Source organism: Podarcis vaucheri, assembly GCF_965113315.1.
Source record: "Podarcis vaucheri genome assembly, chromosome: 4".
Classification (NCBI taxonomy): Eukaryota; Metazoa; Chordata; class Lepidosauria; order Squamata; family Lacertidae; genus Podarcis; species Podarcis vaucheri.
In genome coordinates, this window is record NC_138762.1 from 71,090,542 (window position 1) to 71,108,858 (window position 18,317).

Below are 18,317 nucleotides of genomic sequence, written 5' to 3' on the forward strand. Positions count from 1 at the left end.
AAATACATTCTCTTTACCTGCCCCAAAATAATCTGCTTAATTGAATGCTAGGGACATGGATGAAAAAATGTAAAATTGTTTCTTTTGTGGTCATAGTTCTTATTGTCTGCTGGAAACAAAAGTACTAACCTACATCTCATCCTACATACAGTAAATACAGCACATTGTATGTACAACGTATATACAATGTATATAAATGTATAAATGTATATACATGACATTAAATAATGGATGTTGACTGCCAACACAAAACATACCATGGGCATATGGTAATATCCCCTTTTGATTCATATTCTTCCTCTGGTAATACAGATTAAACAAAATGAATTATGTCTTGTACATTGTTATGCATATGTCCGTATTTTTTCCACCACATTTTAATACTGTGTCTAAGGCACTAGTCGACACTCAGAATCCCCCTCTACAATTCTATGATAGTCTGACAGTAAATTACATTCTGCTTACATTCATATTTTGGTAATATATAGTAGTTTTTGTGTATGCACTTTTATAATGAGCAGAATTCATCACAGGCATACTAGAATGTGGTCATTAGCCACAACCCCCCATAGGGATTCGTGAGGAGTGCTGTGTCACTTTAAAAAAAAATCCACATTGAAAGTACTCTGGAAAAACTTCATAAAGTACAGTATATGACTAGCTTTTCAGTTCTGTTTTGTACACAGCTCAGCTTTATTAGTGCTATATAGTTTCATTTTTATTCTGTTTATAGGAAATTTTACATGGTGTGGTTGTTTTTATGTAAGCTGTGTTAAGAGATTTTGTTATACTGAGTGGTATAAATTGAATTAGTTTCTGATGAGTGGTTCAGCACTATCAGATAGAACTTATGGATTCTACTCACAAAGAAGAATTCCACTTGAACAATGGAACGAACCCCTCCCTCTCCCCTGCAACATCCTCTCAAAATCTACTCCAAAAGGTTAGGAAATCCACTGGAGCCATTTTGGAGTGGGGGGGGGGTGGAATGTTGCTTGTATGTTGCTGGATCCAACATTCTGAGTTCAGAGGACACAGTACTTGTGATTTTATCATATGAAGGCATTTAACGTGTGTTGGAATATATTTTTAGGAAACACCATACAGTCATACCTCGGGTTGCGAACGTGATCTCTGCGGGAGGCACGTTCGCAACCCACAGCGCTGTGTCTGTGCATACACTTGACGCAATTCGGCACTTCGGTGCATGCGTGTGCCATCATTTTGTGCATCTGTGCGTGTGCCAAAACCCGGAAGTACCCCGTTCCAGTACTTCCAGGTTCGGCATGGTCCGTAACCTGAAAACACGCAACCCGCAGTGTTCGCAACCTGAGGTATGACTGTATTCTTTTATTGCAAAAGGTTTTAAATGATTTTGATACTGTACTTTCACATTGTTGGCACCTTATCACATAGGACAAGTAGGCAATGCAAATAGCAGTAGTAGTAATAATAATAATAATACACATAGGAGGAGGAGGAGGAGTTTGGATTTGATATCCCGCCTTTCACTCCCCTTAAGGAGTCTCAAAGCGGCTAACATTCTCCTTTCCCTTCCTCCCCCACAACAAACACTCTGTGAGGTGAGTGAGGCTGAGAGACTTCAGAAGTATGACTAGCCCAAGGTCACCCAGCAGCTGCATGTGGAGGAGCGGGGAATCGAACCCGGTTCACCAGATTACGAGTCCACCACTCTTAACCACTACACCAAAGGCCAATTGTAATCAGAAAGTAGCCCACCAATGACATAAATGAGAACCAGACTATGCATGTACAACACTCTCTATTCATATCCATCTGATGCAGTAGAAATCGGGTTACGAGATACTTGCCATCTTGAAAATCATAGCTGGCTGAATGCAGAATGACTTGTCACTAAAGGCGTGGGAAATAGCAGCTTTACCACATGAATATTAAGGGAAGAAGTCACTTTGTAATGAAATCCATCTCCTAAATAGCCATATGAACTGCTCCTGGATTAACACTAAACCTGGGCTCACCCAAACAAACTAGGGAGCATAGTTACACATGCCAATTAAAGAAATGGGCCAAGGAAACTATATTATTTCATTGATATCTGCACACATAATTTGGATTATACGCATTGTAACTGTTCTTCTACCTGAAAAACCTTCATTGCTAGATGAACTGTAATACTTCTGTTCCTGCAAAATCAAACGCTGAGGCAAGTGTATGCTATTTGTTTTTCATAGCACAAATTATAAATTTAATTTAAAGATTTAGACTGATTAATATGTATCTCCCCTATGAGATACAACTAAGAACAGGAAGGACTGTCGCTGTCCCACCTAACAGAACAACCAATATAGTTGTTATAGTATGTATGAAAGAGGAAAATATTTTAAACGCTTTTAAGATTCTATCCAATGCCATCTGGCATATTGGTAAAATGTAAATAGCAAGCTTTTCACAACTACTGTATTCCAGTGCAAATAGTAGAATTTAATTTAATCTTTAGAAATAAAATTAATGCAAGCCTATATTGCATTCAATGGTACATGGTTCTGGAAAAAAGCATATGTATGTTAAACAGCTTATTAAAATAAAATTCAATCAAGGAAAATCACCTTCTCTATTAGCATTTCCAGAAGTGAGAAGTAAATTAGCATTTTACACATTTGAAATAAACTTATTTTAAGAAAAAGCAAGGAAGCTGTTTCTGTTTAAACCTTTCTGTTACAAGCAATGTATTTTTCTGGGCTCAAGAATCAAATTAATGAAGAAAAATACAGGCCAGGGTTCTCTAATATTCATGCCAAACAAACATTAAAATACGTATTTGTAAGCTTCAATAGCTAAAGAAAATCAAGCTTTTTGAAACTACTGCCAGTTTTGAAAACTATGGAATTTTTTGTTTTATAAAAACAGAATGACTCATACTGTAAAGCATCAATTACAACTAAATTGTTTTTCCTGATTCTATTTCTGACATGTTTGGTGCCATGTACCTCTCACAAGAGATGTGTGGTGCACAAAGTTTTAAACCTTTGTTAAAGAATTACAGAAGTTCTGTTAGATTTTTCAAAAGGTGCGTGCCATGAGTGATAATTTAAAATGAAAATAATACTGATCACTGAGCTGCTTTAAATGTGTAGGATTTTCTCTTTTAATTTTCACCAGGCAGAATACTCATACCCTGCACCGCCATCACACATACAAAAGGACCCTCTGGATCACAGCCCTAGTGTAAAACTTGAATTCCTGACCTTTTAGATTCTGGATAAAATGCTGTTTGCCAGCACAGTTGAAGTTTTAACTTGTAATATAAGTTTTCTCTTTATTAAATACTCTGATGCCCTAATTCACAGACACACAAGTGGGAGATCAAAACATACTACAGTGGTACCTTGGGTTACATACGCTTCATGTTACATATACTTCAAGTTACAGACTCCGCTAACCCAGAAATAGTACCTTGGGTTAAGAACTTTGCTTCAGGATGAGAACAGAAATCGTGCTCCAGTGGCACGGTGGCAGCAGGAGGCCCCATTAGCTAAAGTGGTGCTTCAGGTTAAGAACAGTTTCAGGTTAAGGACGGACCTCCGGAACGAATTAAGTACTTAACCCGAGGTACCAATGTAGTTGGTTTTTAGCTTAACAACAGCACTCACCCAACAGAGCACTACCTGATGTTTAAAATCCCTAGAGTTTAGAGAAAAAGTTGCAATGCCATATTTGGAGGGCTGGTATTAAACCAAATAAAAACTGAAAGCCACACTGAAGTTATAAACAATTCGTTGTGCATATATTCCCTGCCTCAACAATATACAAATCAAGCTTTTCATGCCGCACAAAGTTGCATGATGCAAATTCATCACTGGATTGGAACTGGAGCAAGTTAGTTTCACTTAGTGCCTATTGAATCAATGATAGTTAAGTTAGGTATTGCTAACTTTTCACATTATTTCATGGAACCTAACATTACTTGACTGCTTTTGATCCAAACCATTTATAATTTAAATAGCGCCATCATATTCTGAATTCCACAGACAGGATGAATAAATAACAGCATTATATCATGTTTCTCAAATTTTCCACATGTAAGATGGTTTCTTAATAAAGCTCAGAAACTTCAACTTAGCCTGCAAAGTGTAAAACTGGCTTGACTAAGACAGCTTTCAGAAAATAATAAATCAATGAATTATTTAAAGGCAATACTAATAAAAGCAAATGTTCCCAATAGTAGCCTTCTGAAAACCTGCTTGATATCATTCCACATATCTGTACACAGAATCGAGTTAGGCCCTTAATTTTTGAAGATTCTGAATGGAAACAAAATTATTAGTTTTCTGTTATAATTTTTTATTGTATTTTTACTTTTGGATCCTGCCCTTCCCTGCAAAGGGAAACCTGGATGATTATTACAGGGGTCAGCAATCTTTTTACCCATGGAAGGCAACCTAAGGCCAGGGGGCCAAATCCAGCCCAATCGCCTTCTAAATCCGGCCTGCGGACAGTCTGGGAACCAGCGTGTTTTTACATGAGTAGAATGTGTCATTTTATTTAAAATGCATCTCTGGGTTATTTGTGGGGCATAGGAATTCGTTCATTATTTTTTTCAAAATATAGTCCAGCCCCCCACAAGGTCTGAGGGACAGTGGACCGGCCCCCGGCTGAAAAAGTTTGCTGACCCCTGGTTAAGAACATACAATAATACAAATACAAACCACAAAACATTTAAAGTATCACTCAAAACATTAAAATGAACAGCAGTTGATACCTTCTAAGTTTTAAAAAGTGCAGGCCCATTAAAACAAAACTGTATTTTAAGGATTTACGAAAGGTCTAACATCAGCTTTATGGATTTCAGAATTTCTTCACGTAATGCGTAGACCTTAAAGAGTTTTAAATCATGCTGCGTTCCTTGAAAGCAAAGCAACAGAATCAGAGTCTGGGCTCCGAACCACTGCACGTGCATAACTCTTTCAAAAACTGAAAATCCCTGCTAACAGCTCTTTTGTGAAAAAAGAAGGCTCATCAGTGAGATTGCAACCTTTTTATAAAGGGCTCCACAGCCCCAGTCGTTGAATCAAGGAGGCGGAACTGCTGCAGTTCAGGAAGCATTTTCAAATGAAGTTCTTAATCCAGCTAGGGAGAAATACATAGAAGCCCAGCATTCAAATATGAACCATTTGGAGATTAAAAGTAAACTTACAGCTGGCATAAGAGCGACTGTCATCCTCACACATTTTATGCAGCTGCTGATACTCTTCTTGTGCTAGCTCAAAACGCTGCTGCTTAATTTGGTAGATTTCTTTTTTGGCATTAAGTGCTTCCTGGGCAACAATTAAATATTCCTTCAACATGCGCTCCTGCTCTCTTCTCCACTGCTCTCTTGGATCCTCAATCTGTGTGAGTTCTGACAAGGGGGGAAAAGGTGTTCAGATTTGTAAAGTGGAAAAATACATAATCATCATACTAACACACCAATTTGCAACCTACAAAACTGGCAGGCCTCCACATCTATACTGACTTCTAATTTGAAGACAGTTATTTCTAAAATATGTGGTCTAGCCTTCAACTTTGGATTTGGATACAACGAAAAACCAGCGTTTAGCATTATGTGCTTGAGCCTCTTCCTTGCACCTTCTCTAGCCAGTCTGCAAGAGGTCAGAAACATCCACTCTTGTTTTCAAATAACTTCAGAAGAAACGAAGTATACTGAGCCATGAAAGGAGATCCAAGCAGTTGTGTTTATAAAGGTTGTCCATCTTATTTCACTGTCACACCTCTGTCAAATGCAGCTACCTTGTATCTCAGAAACTCTACATCAAATTACACAAAGATAACCTGAGCTCATGGGAGCCATTAACATATTTCATGTTGTCAGAACTGTTTCATTATGTTTTGTCCTTACCCAATACAGTGCTCCTAAATATATTTCTATAGAAATTACTTATGTGCATTCATTTAGGCTTATGGGTGCATTAAAAAAAATAACTGCATTGGTTCCAAGGCATTTTTTTTAAAAGAATCCTTTTACTTACGATTGATATGGTCCATGTAATAAACACCAATCTGTTGATCGTAAACAGTTTCCCATCCTAAAGGCAGTTCATCGCCAACACAGTCAGCAAATGTCAATGGCTTTGTAATCCTATAAATAGCATGAAAAATGGAAATGGGTTCAAAGTGAAGCGTTCAGCTAAGTGACACTACAGTTGCCTATAGAAGTTATAATTTGGGGAAAGCCTTAGAGAGCAAGGATGGGGAACCTGTGCATCTCCTGTTGATGTTGGAATCCAGGTTTCACCAGTCACAACCAACTTGGCCAAAAGATGAGAATAATGGGAGATGTTGTCCAGCAACATCAGGAAAGCCACGGGTTCCCCATTTCTGCACCAAGACTTTGAACATTGAAGCTAGTACTTGTTGGATGAAGCACGTACTATTTCAAGAGGTGGATATTGGAAGATATCTTGTAGAACAAGAGAGGCAAGATTTTCTTTTTGCATTCTAAGCTTAACAGTTTAATTATTGTGGTATGTAGCCCTACAGGTTTTTCCTCTAACAAAAAGGACTGTATTGAAATTCATTGCTATTACAAATTGAGCCTAGTATATGGTTCGTTTTTTGTTTTTGTTTTAGAAATATCAATGCACAAGAAAGTGAGTTTGTTTTCTTTTAAAATCTAGAAGTGAAACATTTACTGACATTAAAAATTTTTTTATAACAAATGCAGTCATTTGTAAAATACCCTAATTTCACATCATCAAAACCTACAACATATATCAACTTGAGCCTTTACAGGCAGTTATATTTGTAACAATGGTTGTGGACAGATATGATTTATCAACATTGTTCAAGCATTTTCACATCATACATTTTTGCAGAAAATACTTGCAAGTTTTAGTTTCAAGCTAAAAGAAGACATATCTAACAACTAGAAACCTTTTAGTTTTCTAGTAAAAAAAACAGCAGGAACATTTCCAATTGCATATTTTCATATTTAAAATTGACTCACATACATTGTCAAAGGCTTAGGGAGAATTAGCAAGCATCCCTTCCACCCTGACAATTACAACAAAGGTAGGAATATTGGTTTATTTGTCATGATACAAGTCTCTGTTGCTCTCCATCAGGGATGGGGGAACCAGCAACCTGCCACATGCTGGATGCTCACAGGTTCCCCATTCCTGCTCTAAACAATGATTTCAGCTCTTCCGTTCTAAGTGAGAAATCTTTCCTGAACCTACTGTCCACAAGAAAGAATTACAGCATTTCAAAGTTCCTGCGTTATGGTAATTGATTTTACAGTATTTTGTTTTCAACTTCCCAATCATGTTTTCCCACTAACTCAGGAGTGTGTGGGATTCACCAGTACTCACGGCTGCAAGAAATACTGCCTAATTCTACCCCAGATAGGTGGGGTGTCTGTGTATTGTTTGAACCAGACTTCAAAGAAACCCAATAGGTCTCTTATGGCTTTGCCAGGTCTCCACTATGGACTAGATTTCTGCTCTTATATTATTTGGCAAGTCACTCACTACATCTCTACCCTACTCAATACTTGACTGACTGACCTGATAAGACTCTTTCCTTTCTCCAGTCAGTTCACTGTGTTAATATTAAATTTAAAACCATGATTTCAAGTTGATTTTTAAAAAAAATAATTAAAGTTAACTACAGCTTGTTAATTTGGGTGATAAGCTGTGGTTATGCAAAAACAGGAGCAAAAGCATCCAAACTACGCTCCGCAGAGGAGGACAGTGGGCAATGAGATCAGACGAGGCTCATGCAGATCATGCTGAACTATAGTTTAGCACAGGGATGGAAAACCTGTCACCTTCCATAGGTTGCTGGCTACAGTCCCAGTCATCTCTGTCTACTGGCCACAGGGCTGAGTCTAATGAAATTTGAGAGCCCAGTAACACCTGAAGAGTCACAAGTTCTCCGTCCCTGGTTTCGTATCGCATTCAGACACAGCCAGCCTTCACCACACTGCTCAGCATTCCAGCTGAGCAGCAAGAAAAGTCTAAAGGATACTGCAGAATCTGCATGGAAAATCCTTTAACCAAAGACTAGCAACTCAACTCTTATTTTAAATTACCAAGTCAGCAGACTCACCACAAATGCTCGCTCTCATTGAGGGAATAATTGGCCCTGTGCAGAGATGCCATTGTGAGCTAATGAAGCAACCTGCAGATCTCTCTTGCACACGGAGATACCCAGGCAGACAAAAGATTTGCTACATCAGTTTTAAGAAGTATTTTGAGAAGTGTTTAATTAAGAGGCTCCAAAGTGACAAGCGCGTGCAGGCTGTTTATCAAGATTATCTCTTGATAGTGCCAAGAAAGGCAACAGTTTTTGACATGTCTTCACTAATAAAATTCTAACAAATACACAAATGGAACAAAAGAATACACCTATCTTTAAAAAAACAATGTCAGACTGAAGTTGCATCACTATTAACACTACATTTGCTTCTGGAAGAACTAAAAGGCAAAACTTTTCTGTTATTAAGCATAGGTTACGTACTAACTCAAATATTTAATAAGCAAATTCCCCAACAGTATTTGTATTTATATTATGAATTATTGGTTGCAGCACATTTACTGTCCATATAAAGGTATGCGTAAATCACAATGACAAAATGTTAGGCTTTATAAGTCTTTGTCTGACATTTTTGAAATATTCTCTTTTGTGAACTTGGCAGCTACACTATCAGAAGAGGGAAACAAGGAGTAAAGTTATTCACAGGAAGAGCTGCTTACTGTGCTTTTTTTTCAAGTAACATTTCAGTGCTGGAGGCACTATTAGAACTTCCTTCACCTTTGCAACTACAGCCTGTCTGGCAATACATTCCAATACATTCCAGACTTAAGGGGAAGGCCAGAGTCAAGCTATGCCTCTGTTATGGGCACAATATTGTTTTCCAAAGAATCCGGCCAGCTGTTACTACATAAATATGCATTGCTCCACCTGTACACATTATTCCACCTTCCTTCCAAAGTAGGATCATACAAATGCTAAACACATAATGGAAGCATCTATGGCTTATTGTCTCAATCCTTGTTAATGGCTTGTGATGGATCTCCACTGTTCCCAATCAACACCATCAACTTACAACACCCACCATGTAAGCCACAATGGGGCTTCACATATATATCTAGGCACATTCATGAATAGAACTAGTGCACATTTCTTGGTCTCCAACTAGCTGCTTTACTGAACGTACCTAACCATAAACCCTGTCAGCTGAAAAAAACAGCTATTTATGTTGCATGCTGTATGAAATTAACATACATTCCACTTGACACAAAGCCTATTTTTCTTTCATTTTTAACACAGTTGTAAATGTTCTTGTGTAGGCAAGTATTAAACAAAACTAACAATGTATATCTCTATTCGAATTCCAATTTATGTAAGTAGTGCAGAACAGAACTACTTCTTCAGTGTTAAGAACTTTTGACAATATTGTAGACAATATTTGAATTCTCTAATGTTTTGGTAACAAGCATCACATACAGTTATTCCACAAATAAAGTTATCTGTGATGAACAACAGGACTATAAATCATCCACTATTTTAAATATAACAATGCACACATCTTAACAGCTTGACTAGTGAGCAACACTAGTTAGTTACCTCTTTCTAAAGATTCAAGTTTTACTAGCTATGGATGCAAAATAATAATAATAATATTATCATTATTATTATTATTATTATTATTATTATTATTATTAACAACAACAACAATAATAATAATAATAAATGTACACTTGCAAACATCTTAACTGTTACCACTCTGGTTTTATTCGGACATTAGCTACACAATGATTTTTAGTTTATTATACATAATCCAACCAAAATTAAATGTTTTAAAACTCAAAATTAAAAGAGATGTTAACCTTGGGCAAATGGTGTTCTAGTGCTTAAAATAAATCTATATAAAAGTAATCTTAGTTCTGCACCATTAAAAGTTGAATTCTAAAACCTGTATTAACAATGAAAAAGAAGCCTCTCTGCAATTTTTTGTTTCAATAAAATATTCAGCTTCTGCTGCTCAGTCAGCCTGAAAATAGTCACTAGCCTAATCATCTCATACAAGCTAATAATTGTTCCACAGATGATATGCAGTAGCACTGGGTCCATTAAAAAAATGTAGGCTAGTAAATCTTGTAATTTGCAGAGCTGACCTGTGGGCTCAAGAATCCCATCGTTTGGAAATCCTAGTGAACCCACTTCTGGCTTCTGAAATGGGGAGCAGGTATTATCTGCAACTATAAGGGCTCAAAACTTTAATATTGCTTTTTTTTAAAGGAGAAAAGGAAAAAGAAATCGTAATACCAAGTTCATCTACTTTTCTCCATTGGCACCTCATGAGGAAAAAAATGTTTACTTTTCCAGCATTCTACATTACTGTTCTTAAATATATGAAAATGTTGTCAGCCACTAGAAGCTACATTCCTCAACGAATTATACAGTCACAATTATGCATTTACCGGTACATTATCATAGAGAACATTGCTGAAAATGAAATCCACTGAAAAACCTAAGCCAGGGAGATCAATACAGCTCAGTCAATAGGGCATGAGACTCTTAACCTCTAGATTGTCGGTCTGAGCCCCATGTTGGGCAAAAGATTCTTGCTTTGCAGGGAATTGGGCTAGATGACCCTGGTGATCCCTTTGAACCTTACAATTCTATGATTCTATTATTCTAAGTGGTAATTTATAACACTTCTACAGAGAGGTTATTTTCATAGGATCCAATATTAGCCACCGTTCCATTCTGTTCCTCCACCGCCAGCTCTGCTCTCCCCCTCAATCCAAGTATCATTACGCTTAAAATAGACATTTCCGTTTCCTCTGATTATTTCCCTTGTAGTTTCCAAACTTCAGAAATGTTTAGTCAGTATATCAGCTTCCTATGTTTGTATTTTAAACAGGATCAGTACCAAAAACTCTCTTCTATAGTGATTACCAACAAACAAAATTTGTCCTTAGACATCAGCTGCTTGTTGGCATTTTTCTGTGAGCTATACATTGCTGGAAGAATGATAAATGAAAGAACTTAAATCTCTATAGCATATCCCACATAGAAGTATTTCACTGAGAGTCCTCAACCTACAGAAAACTCCTTCCAGTAACTATGTAAAACTGCCTATTTAATTTATATAGCTCCTCTATAGCAGAAGCCAATGTAGTATAGTGGTTAGGGCATCGGATTGGGACCTGGGAGATCCGGGTTCAACTTGCCACTCAATCATGAAGCTTAGCTGGTGACCTTGGGCCAGCTGCCGCCTCTTAACCTACCATACAGAATTACTGTAGGGATTCATTAAGGAGTGGGGTAAGCCAGGTACTCCTTAAAGAAAAGGGGGGGTGGATGATACAACAACAACAACAACAACAACAACAACAACAACACCTCATCCATCTGGCTGGGTTGCCCCAGCCACTCTGGGTGGCTTCCAACACATAAAAACATAATAGAACATCAAACATTAAAAACGTCCCAATACAGGGTTGCCTTCAGCTGTCTTCCAAAGGTTTTGGAAGATAGAGAAAGGATAGGTCAGAGGTAAAGAAAGTGTGATATTAAGATGGTGTGTGCCAATGATAATCATGAACTTCCCAGGCAACCTGGCCATATAGTAGGGCAGGGCCCTGGGTCTGAGATGCAATAAATAAGCCCTTCTGCTTACCTGCTCAAGAAAGCTGGCGAGGAGCCAGCCAGATGGAGATATCAGTCTCCAACCTGGCATCCAGAGATCTTCACGTGGTCGCAACTGGACCTGCGCCAGACACAAAACGTGCCTGGCAGCTGGGGATATTTGAACACTGCAATTTGTACTTCAATTTGAACTAATGAATTTGGTAAACCATTTGATACTATGCATAGCACTTTGTATCAAAGGTTTCATCGAGCATTATGTCATAGTCTCTTTCAAATGATAGCAATAATATTTCAAGTTTCCATACCAAGACAAATGCATGCAAAAAAATATCAACTGAGCACACCACATCTAAAATATGGTCAAGTACTCCTATTTGCATAATTATTTTCTGGGTGTACTAAAATTGGATGCCAGTCTGGAAATGTAACAGCTGGATATTTTAACTGGCAACACCCTTATACCAACATGTTTTTATGTCGTATCAGCTATAAATCCAGAGACACAGAACATTTAGTTTCAGAATTAAACTAAAGCGAAGTTGTGAAGTTTACCAATCATATACACACACACACACACATACACACACACACACACACACACACACACATTACTGTTCCACTTTACCAGCTTCTCTTAACTATATGCAGCTGGGAATGTTAGGGCAGTGCTTTTTTGTCTATAACGATACAGAGTTGGAGAAAGCTGTTCATATGAAAACACCTAATCAATTAATGGAATAGTCGGTATGTGAGCAATTAGAAAAGGATGCTGTGATTACTAAGAGTCAGCACGGGTTTCTCAAAAACAAGTCATGCCAGACTAATCTTATTTCTTAGTGGATCAGGGGAATGCTGTGGATGTGATGTATCTTAACTTCAGTAAGGCTTTCAGCGAAGTCCCTCATTATATTCTTGCGTAGAAGCTGCTAAAATGCGGGCTAGAGATGGTGTTATTATTTGGTGCCTTTGTAACTGGTTGACTGATCAAACCCAAAGAATGCTCACCAATGGTTCCTTGTCATCCTGGAAAGAAGTGACAAGTGGGTTGCCGCAGGGTTCTGCCCCAGACCCAGTACTGTTCAACATCACAAGGTCCCTGGCCAAAGCCATGCAGCTATTGTAGACAGATATCCACTAGCCTCTGATTGTCAATAATTTTGGGTTGCTCATAGTTTGCAGCAATTCATTTATCCAGACGGACTTGGAAGCATCTGCCATCATCAGAAGTACAAAGCGTCTTATCTGTGCAAGCTAAGACTTCTGCTGATGTAGTGAATGCCTGTGATTATGCCTAGCAATAAAAAGCATAGCTCAGGATCAAAATGCCTGCCACAACTATTTAACTACCTCACTAAAAGTACTTTTTCCAGTGTGCAAGTACTCTCTAAGATAGGCGCTGAGGACCTCAAACCTAGGGGACTCTGTTCAGGCCGCAGAGCCTCACCTGCCTGCCCTGATCCCACCTTTGAATGTTTCTTCCTTGCTGGAATAAGTCATTCAACTGTGGTGCCTCTTGCTTGCTTGGATGAAGAAGAGTTACGTATGTGGGGAGGAGGTGGATGTGTATATATAGAAACCTCTGTGCGAAGGTAAAAGTCACATTCATTGCTCCTCTACTTTTGCTTCTGGTCCCACCCACCACTGGCATGCAGCCTATGAGGCTGAAAAAGGTTCCTCACCACTGCCAAGGCACCAACTGAAGGAGAAATATTTTGATTTGGAAATGGAAACAGCATGTATATAGCTGTATAGCTGTCCAATACATGGAAAGTAGTCTGCTATTCTTCCTGAAGGAACTAGAGCAAGCATACCTTTCATTCCACAACTTATAAATGCTGTATTGGACTTTCTTTTACATATAGTATCTTTACCTGAATACCAGAAAGAACAAATCTGTCCTGCTAAAGTAAAATACAGAAAAAGAAAGGGTGGGAAAACCTACCAATATGGAATAGTGCTCTTTCTTCAATAAAACATTAACATGAATCTACAGATAAAACACTTGCCTAGGCTTTTCTTAATAATATATTCAATTATTAAGCAATTGGTTTTGAAATTCAAAATTAACGTAGCGAAAAGCTGTTTCGGTGTAAGTAGAACAAAAAATGGAAATCCTGCCATATTATGAGCACTATGATTTCTCTGATGTATGTGTGTAAAATATATATATAGTTGGATTCAATATAAATAGCTGGGAGTAATGCTGGCATCCTAGATAAAAAAAAATAGTGATAAACATGAGACATTTAAAAAATATTTTCATTAATTTTTCTGTCTCCACCAAAAGTAGACAGCACAGAGCTTTTTCAAGTCCAAGAGTGTATTTTAAATATACATTATATACATACAAGCTACAAATTTACAATCCTGCATTTTGAAAGGTTTATTCATGGAAAAGCAAAATAAATGCATTTCCATGGGCAGACACATATTTTCCAGACCAGAACTGAAGACGCTCTGTGATTGATTCTCAACTTTAAAACATCCTTCTGCTTAATAATGGCTCATCTTCACTGCAGTTTTCTATACATGAACTTTGTCCATACATCTATAAATCCTCTGAAACATTTATAAACTAATTTCAGAGTACAACCTGCAGAGCAAAACCTATATGAAATAATTTTGCAGACTCCAGGCCTTTTAGTATTTTGCAAAACCCGCTATGTGCTCATTTAGCTTACAAGACATAGGCAAATGAACAGCTTGATGTGAATCTTAACAAAAATAGATTATCAAATATTGAAGCAAGTAACCTAAGCATTCAAGTCAAATCAAAGCCTATTTATTTTTTAAATTTGCATTTAATATTCAGACAAGTTTACACAAATCTTTGATGTCTAGCTTGTACGTATGCCAAGGCAGAGATACATCTCAGGCTTACGCAATTTCCTTCCCCTCTTGCCAGCACACCGGAAAATTTACTGGATTCTGGTTATATAAATGGCTACATAAGTAGGCCCTACTGAGTTCAGTATGAAAAAGGACAGAGATTCTTGTCTTCAGTCTCTGTCCCACATTAAAATGTTCTACACACAGCAGGAAAGAAAGCTCAGTGGTGTGCCCTGCTGTGTGTACAGCCTGAATGCTAAGAAAACTGATTCCAAAAACAGTGAAAGAAAAGGAGCATGTACAAAGAGAATTCGCCAAGGAGAATGAATCTTTAAAAGAGCTAAATATGTCATTTTATTTGCTTTTTGAAAACTTGGTACTATTTCAATATACTATTATTTGTTGTTTTTTGGCCCGGTGGCTAAAAAAGTCTACATATTATTTTAAAAAGAAGGAACACGAAGCACAGAAACACATTATTTGATGGTGAAATTGAAGTATGTCTATTGTACTAAATAGTTTTAAAAAATTAAGTTTAAAAGTCATCTAGCCATAGCATTAGAACTCTACTATCTATCTGTAAATGAAATCCTAAATGAAATCCTTAGAACTGGAGAAAACAACTTGAATAATACTGCATACCAGTTTTTGTAAGCTTGCCTATGTTGCTGCAGGATATTCAAGTGAAATTCAGAATGACAGATAAAGTTATTCATATCAAATTAATCACCACTTTCACAACAAGTTCCCTAACCAGTTTCGTGCCTGAATGGCATATGAGAATTTGAGAAGTGTGTCCTAGCACAAAGGGAGTCCAGAATAAGAATGATTTCCATTGCAAAACAGTTTGGATATACAAGAATGACACTTAAAGGGAGCTGGAATTGTGCAAAATATTATTCATCATCTAATCCACAGCTGTATTAAATTGACATATATCACCATCTCTTTCCCCATCCTCTTAAGCAGAGGTGGGCACACTGGCAGGATCTTCTACGTTTTACTAGAACCCCAGAATAAACTAACCAGAAGCAGGTGTAAAAGGGATAAAACAGTGTCCTCAGCATTAAGGAACAGGGTGCCTCTAAGCTAAGGTTACCAGATTTTTTTCAATGAATTCGGGGACACTTTTCAACTTCAATAGGAATGATAGGATTTTGTCAGGGGACTCATTTGTAAATCCAGGGACTGTCCCCGGGAAACGGGGACATCTGGTAACCTTACTCTAAGCACAAAATGAACTCAGAAATTTGTTTTCAATACAGTGGTACCTTACTTATGTGCACCTCTTGTTATGTATCCTTGGGGATACGCACACGGCAAACCCGGAAGTATTTTTCCGGGTTTTGCCATGCGCACATGCGCAGAAGCGCTCTACCGCACTGTGCGTATGTGCAGAAATGCTCTATTATGCCATGTGCATGCGCAGAGCAGGCACCTCCGGCTGCGGAAACCTTGGGATCCACCCAGAGCTCTGGAACGGATCCCAACCGCAACCGGAGGTACCACTGTACTAGAACTGAGTTCACAGTCCTGTCAAACATCACTCCATTCCTGGTGCCCTGAATCCTTCAAGTTTTCTTCATCCCTACAACCTCAATTAGGAGAGAAATAAAACTCCTGTTCCATGCACTAGCATACGAGACCAGGGTAGCCAACAAGGTGCCCTCAAGATGTGGTGGACTACACTCACATTAGCCCCAATCAGCATTATCAATAGTCAGGGAGGTGCGAGTGGAGATCTGGAAGGTCCACACTGGGTACACCTGTGTTAAGTGGTGCAAGCAGAATGACATTCACTTGGACTCTTCCCCCTCTCTTCCTCCTGCATGCCCCCTAAATACAAAGCATATTTGGGGACAGTGGGAGGCAAATTTGGAAGGAGAGGAAATAAAAAGTCCCGTTGTACAAGTGAAGTCTGCTCATGTATTTATTTAGTTGAAAACTACACATATTTTGCCAATTAAAAATATTACTGATTAAGGTTGTTTTTATCATTGAGAGACTTACACACTTCTGAAGTTTTAAGAGAAGCGTCTGAGGTTTCCAAGCCCATAGCTCTGTACAGCATGTACTTCCACATAGAGAACTGTATCAGCTACAAATTAAGCAGGTGCTTAAATACAATACTAGTTTCACTAAGCCATCATCTAACATCTACATTCAGTTTGCAAACAAGGAAGACGGTTCTCATTTTGGTGCAACCTTCAATTATTTAATGTGTGTTAGCATGCTATCAGTACTTGTGTAATATTGTGGGGGGTGGTGTGTGTGTGTGTGTGTGTGTGTGTGTGTGGAATTTCATAGCTCATCCCTGCCAAAAGCGGTTTGAAATCACCATCAATCACCTGATCGGCAGTGACCTAAAATCCTGGTGAGATGTAGATGGAACCAAAGCCATGCCTGCAAAGAAACATTTTGCTTTGAACTTCATTTTTACTTTCAGGCTGCAAAAGAAAATGAGCCACCTGTTGTCAGGAGCTAAGGGAGCCCATTGCTGTTCTTCACCCCTGATTTAGCTCCTGGGTTGGTAGAGTATTTAAATTATGTTAGAAGCAATTTGAAATAATATTTTTAAAAAACACCTTGCAATGCCTTCTATACATCCAAATGAACTTTATATTACGCTTCTCAAATGCCGGTTCCTTATGCTACAGGGCAAACTGTTTTTGAAACCACAAGGATTTTCAGCAAAGCAGTGATATAGCAAGACCTGCTTTTCAAAACAAAATGTCCCACTAAAGATGCTCAAAGTAGCTCTTTGAATCCTGGCCATAGATTTGTTTATTAGAGCTAAACTTGGTAACAAAGTTTGTGTAGAAAAATTAAAATTATTTGAAAATTTGGCTAGTGCCCTTCGTTCATTATTAATACGAAAAGAAACTGCACACATTTTTACTGTTTTGTAAAAAACAAAAGCACAACATTTCATGGGTTTACTTAACATTCCATGCGTATTTCTGGTAAAGTAGTTTTGGCTGATATTCAAGCTCTCCAGTTATGAAAACACAATTCAGTATAGGAAAACACATAGATATTTCTTCTTTCATAGGAATGCATAATACTCACAAACATTCTTTCTTGGAAATGTAGATAAAAGGTTTATGACTAGTTTCTAAATGACAACATACTCAGCTTTCCCTTTTAAAAAATCAAACAAGAACAGATGTAATCTTATTAAAGCAAGCGCCTGTTAAAATTTAATCTATATAAATAATAATGTGACAAATGTATAGTGCCACATGGCATTTTAAAAAGAATTAGGGTCATACGATCAAGCAATCTACAAAAAGCAGTCTACAGATTAAAGTGATGGAAACGAGTGCTGAAAAACACTCCCTGCAAGGCCCTTTCTACCTGGCCTAGTGGGAGGAGCTCAGATTCAACTTGCCTGGAGGATGTAGACCATTTAGATCCCTTCGAATTTGGATTCAGGCCTCATCATGGGACTGAAACTGCCTTGGTCATGCTGGTTGATGATCTCCAGTGGGCTAGGGACAAGGGTGAAAGCTGTGTCCTAGTTCTGCTGGATCTCTCAGTGGCCTTTGATACCACTGACCACAACATCCTTCTGGACTGGCTAGAAGGGCTGGGAGCTGGGGGCACTGTTATTCAGTGGTTCCACTCCTTCCTCCTGGGCCGTGTCCAGAAAGTGGTGTTGGGGGGATGAGTGTTCAGACCCCTGGACTCTCAATTGTGGGGTGCCTCAGGGCTCTGTTGTTTCCCCCATGCTTTTTAACATCTGTATGAAGCCGCTGGGAGTTATTAACAGGGGGGGTTGGGCTGGGTGTTTATCAGTATGTGCATGATACCCAGCTCTACCTCTCTTTTAAATCAGAACCAGT

At 38.2% G+C, this 18,317-nt stretch overlaps 1 protein-coding gene across 2 annotated transcripts in view; it reads right to left on the minus strand.

The window, feature by feature from the left end:
• The window catches only part of WWC3 (WWC family member 3), a 61,299-nt gene that overhangs the window by 37,357 nt on the left and 5,625 nt on the right, over window positions 1-18,317 (minus strand). For both annotated transcript variants that reach the window (XM_082220032.1, XM_082220031.1), the window contains exons 2-3: window positions 6,009-6,118; window positions 5,177-5,380 (exon numbers count right to left, since the gene is read on the minus strand). In XM_082220032.1, coding sequence (XP_082076158.1) covers window positions 5,177-5,380; window positions 6,009-6,118 — 314 coding nt within the window. The remainder of the gene's footprint in view (window positions 1-5,176; window positions 5,381-6,008; window positions 6,119-18,317) is intronic.